The 4,011-nt window shown below is 58.8% G+C and overlaps 1 protein-coding gene across 1 annotated transcript; it reads right to left on the bottom strand.

Annotated features, from left to right (window-relative positions):
• Nucleotides 1-514: 514 nt before the first annotated feature.
• Nucleotides 515-3,633, bottom strand: Adrb1 (adrenoceptor beta 1). Its single transcript, XM_041662126.1, has one exon. The coding sequence runs from the start codon at nucleotides 3,291-3,293 to the stop codon at nucleotides 1,893-1,895; it is 1,401 nt and encodes a 466-aa protein (XP_041518060.1). The 5' UTR covers nucleotides 3,294-3,633; the 3' UTR covers nucleotides 515-1,892.
• Between the last annotated feature and the right edge of the window lie 378 nt (nucleotides 3,634-4,011).

Here is a 4,011-nt window from a genome sequence, read left to right on the forward strand (position 1 = left end):
ATAATATTTACTTCAGAAGCTCTTTTATACATCTTTGCTTAACCATGAAAGTTTTTTTTTCCATTCTAGGCAGCCACTGGAGAAATCTGAACCCACGGTGATTTTCAATGGAGAAGCAACAATAAGCTGTGGCAGCTACTTGCCCAATTACAAGTGGGCAACATTACCCAGACGGTCACTCCCTCCTGCCCGTGTTTCTGTGAGCTGTCACTGCTGAGTTACCTGGCCCCAACACTTTCTCTGTCTTTCTCCTTTGCAGAAGACACACAATGCCTTCTTCAGTCAAGTGCAGCAGATGGCACCTTGACGGCCAGCGCCTCAGCTGTCTGGACCACCTGGAATCCCACTGGGAAAGTTCAGGGCTAATCTGGGGTTCTGGGGAGGTGGACACCCTTTGCTCTAGAGCGTTTTGCTTGTGATTGAGTCATGAGGAGGTATTAACGGGCTGCCGGTCTGTCTTTCTCGTCATCACTAACCCCCTACAGACACACGGTACATAACCTTGATTGTGCTGCACTGGTGTTTATTGCACACGGACCAATTCCTCACACAGTAGCTAGTTGCACCAGAGTCTAAATACTTGGTCACACACACGAGAGGAAATATAATATACACAGGAGTGCTAAATTTTACCAGCAGATTCATGTGGGCACTTGGACATTAAAAAATAATAATAAAAATATGTAAGATAATAATATTTATAATATGGATACAGTTACAGTACCATGATAAGAGTATAAAAAGTAACTTCCCAGTAAAGCATCAACTCAATAACATAATAGACAAGAGAAATTGAGTTTGAGTTTTATTTTAGCCTTTTAAGATCTGCCCACCTCCCCGCCCCATTAAAAATATTTAATTTTTTGTGCAAGTTAACATCTTCTGTGGACTTTACAATGCCTAACACTGTGCAAAATGGCGTTTGCAACCACTGTTTTTTTTTTTTTGTCGTCTTTGCTTTTAGCCACATGTGCAATAATCTCAACTGTTTCCTTTTTTTTTTTTTCTGTCCTATCGTCAGTTGACAGAGTCACATGTCACAGAGAGACTCAGCGCCTGGTCCTTCCAACTAATATTGATACATAAATAAGCTGTTTAATATAAACAAGTCTTTCTATCTTGCTGTGCAATATGCACAGAGTGAGGTAGAAAACACTCAGCAGGACCACCGAGGCGCGCAGAGGACAGGCTTTGCCCTCCAGGAGAAAGCAAGGTGAATCGTGTTCCACGAATAGCTTAACGTTTCTCAAAACCAGATTTGTCTGTTTCGCATCCATCTTTTCCCTTTGCTTTAACAACAGGAGACACCAGTACTCCGGAATTAATATGCAATTTCTTTAGAAAGCAAAAGGAAACACTTCCTGGCTAATTATCACCGCCCCCACCCCCACCCCAAACTGGAGCTGACTGCTTAGGCTCTTAGGTGTCGAACCGGAAGGCCAGGTGGCAGACTTCATTACCCCCTTCCCTTCCCCACCTAGTTTCCACTCGGGTCCTTGCAAAAATATGTCAAAACCCACCTGGAAAAAAATAAACAAAATAAAACAAAAAACAAAACCTAAAGGTGCATCACGAGTACACACAAAAGGCCGAACCACAGAGAGAAAGGAACCCAAGACAAATCAGAAAGCCACACTCTCCCAACTCCTCCCAAACTTTCCTTTTTGCGCAACGGTCGGTCCGGGGCTTTTCTGTAAGACTCGGATGATTCAGATAGATCTGTGGGCTTCGAGTTCACCTGCTTTCGGTCTTGAGTAAACAGAGGTCTCCTCTCTTCCCTGGGGAGCGGCTCGGGGGCGCCCCGGCGAGCTCTCTTCCTCTAGGGACGCAGAGCCTGGGTCCAGGCCGGGACTAGGGAGACCGGCGTCCGTGCGCCCGGAGAGCCTGGCCCTCTACACCTTGGATTCGGAGGAGAAACCCCGGCGCCCCGGCTCGTCCAGGCTCGAATCGCTGTCCACAGTTGTTGCCCCGCCGTTGCAGCCAGCCCAGGGCTCCAGCAGGCGCGCAGGCGGTGTGGCCCCGGCATCGTCGTCGTCGTCGTCCGAGGGAGCTCCGGGAGACGGCGGCGGCCCAGCTCCCGCCAGGCAGCCCGAGGCGCGCGGCCGGTCCCCGTGGGATGCGCGGCGTCTGCGGACGGCCCGGCGCGCGCAGCAGAGCAGGCGCTGGAAGGCCTTGCGGAAGTCGGGGCTGCGGCAGTAGATGATGGGGTTGAAGGCCGAGTTGGCGTAGCCCAGCCAGTTAAAGAAGACGAAGAGGCGATCGGGCACCAGGTCGCGGTGAAAGGCCTTCACCACGTTGGCCAGAAAGAAGGGCAGCCAGCAGAGCGTGAACACACCCATGATGATGCCCAGCGTCTTGAGCGCCTTCTGCTCGCGTAGGGCCACGAGGCGCGACGGCCGCCGCTTGCTGGAGCGCCCGTTGGCCAGCGAGTCTGCGGGGCGCGGTGGCCCTGGCGACGGCGAGGGCGCGGGTGAGGGCGGCCGGGTCGGGCCGCCGAGGAAGCGGCGCTCGCAACTGTCGATCTTCTTCACCTGCTTCTGGGCCTCGCGGAACACTCTCAGGTACACGAAGGCCATGATGCACAGGGGCACGTAGAAGGAGACGACGGACGAGGCGATGGCATAGGCCCGGTTGGTGACGAAATCGCAGCACTTGGGGTCGTTGTAGCAGCGGCGCGCCTCGTCGCTCTCGGCCCGCCACCAGTGCATGAGGATGGGAAGGAAGGACACTAGAGCCGAGATGGCCCACACTGTGCACACGAGGGCCCGCGCTCGCGCGCGCGTCAACAAACTCTGGTAGCGGAAAGGCGACGTGATGGCGAGGTAGCGGTCCAGGGCGATGACACACAGGGTCTCGATGCTGGCCGTCACACACAGCACGTCCACAGAAGTCCAGAGCTCGCAGAAGAAGGAGCCGTACTCCCAGCGGCCCCACACCACGATGGTGGCCCCGAAAGGCACCACCAGCAGTCCCATGACCAGGTCGGCGCTGGCCAACGACATGATGAAGAGGTTGGTGAGCGTCTGCAGCCGCGGGGTCTTGGCGATGGCCACGATCACCAGCACGTTGCCCACCACGATGAGCAACACGATGAGCGCCAGCAGTAGGCCCATGCCCGCAGTCCACTGCTGCGACAGCGGCGCTGAGCCCTCACTGGCGGGAGGCAGCAGCGAGGCGGGTGGCGACGCGAGCACGAGCAGCCGCGCCGCGGTGGCCGCGCCGTCGGGCAGCGGCGCGGCCGACGACAGGTTGCAGGGTTCGGAGGCGCCCAGGGCGAGCGCCCCCGCGCCCATGCCGAGCTGCGGAGGCCGGGGGCGGGGGGTGTGGCGGGGCTGGGCCGCGGCTGGGGAACACCCCAGGAGCCGGGGCTGCGGGGCCCGCGCAGGGAGGTCGCGGCCAGGTCAGGGCAGCCGCGGCTCGGGGCCGGAGGCATGGACGCCGGGCACCTTCTCCCCCGGAGCCGAGCGCTGTCGCCGCCGCCGCCGCCGCCGCTGCTGCTGGAGCCGCTGCCGCTGCTGGAAGAGCCGCCGGGACCTCAGCATGTTTCTGAGCGCGCGGGGCCGACAGCTCCGGCACCCAACACCCACCCCACCCCGCTGCCACCCCCCCAGCCAGCCCCCGGGGCCGCGCGTCAAGCTCCAACAGCCAATCGCCGCCAAGGCACGCCCCCGACAATGGTGCCCCCACCCCCCAACACCCGGCACCCCCTCCTATCCGCGATTGAGCGACTCCAAAGATTCCGGGCGGACTGCGGAGCCAGCACCTCCCCGGCACCCACCGGCTGCAGCGAGCGTGCCCTTTCCTGCTCCGGCTTCCACCCGTGTCGGGTCTGCTGCGCCCACTGCGGCGTCCGACGCCTCCTGCGTCCCCGCCCCCTCCAGGGGTCCCCGCTCGCCCCTGCACCCAGCTCTCCTTTTGCCTCAGGCGCTCTGCTCCGGTCCTAGCTCTTCTCCTCCTCTTCTGCACCCCGCAGCTCCCGCGCTTCTCTACCTCCGGTGCCGAGTTCCCTGC

Source organism: Microtus oregoni, unplaced genomic scaffold (genome assembly GCF_018167655.1).
Source record: "Microtus oregoni isolate MIOR12 unplaced genomic scaffold, Mior012 000012F_ref0000307, whole genome shotgun sequence".
NCBI classification, from domain to species: Eukaryota; Metazoa; Chordata; class Mammalia; order Rodentia; family Cricetidae; genus Microtus; species Microtus oregoni.

Bases quoted from the DNA above. Each gene is read 5' to 3' on its own strand.
- Adrb1 (XM_041662126.1), bottom strand. From the start codon at position 3,293: ATGGGCGCGGGGGCGCTCGCCCTGGGCGCCTCCGAACCCTGCAACCTG.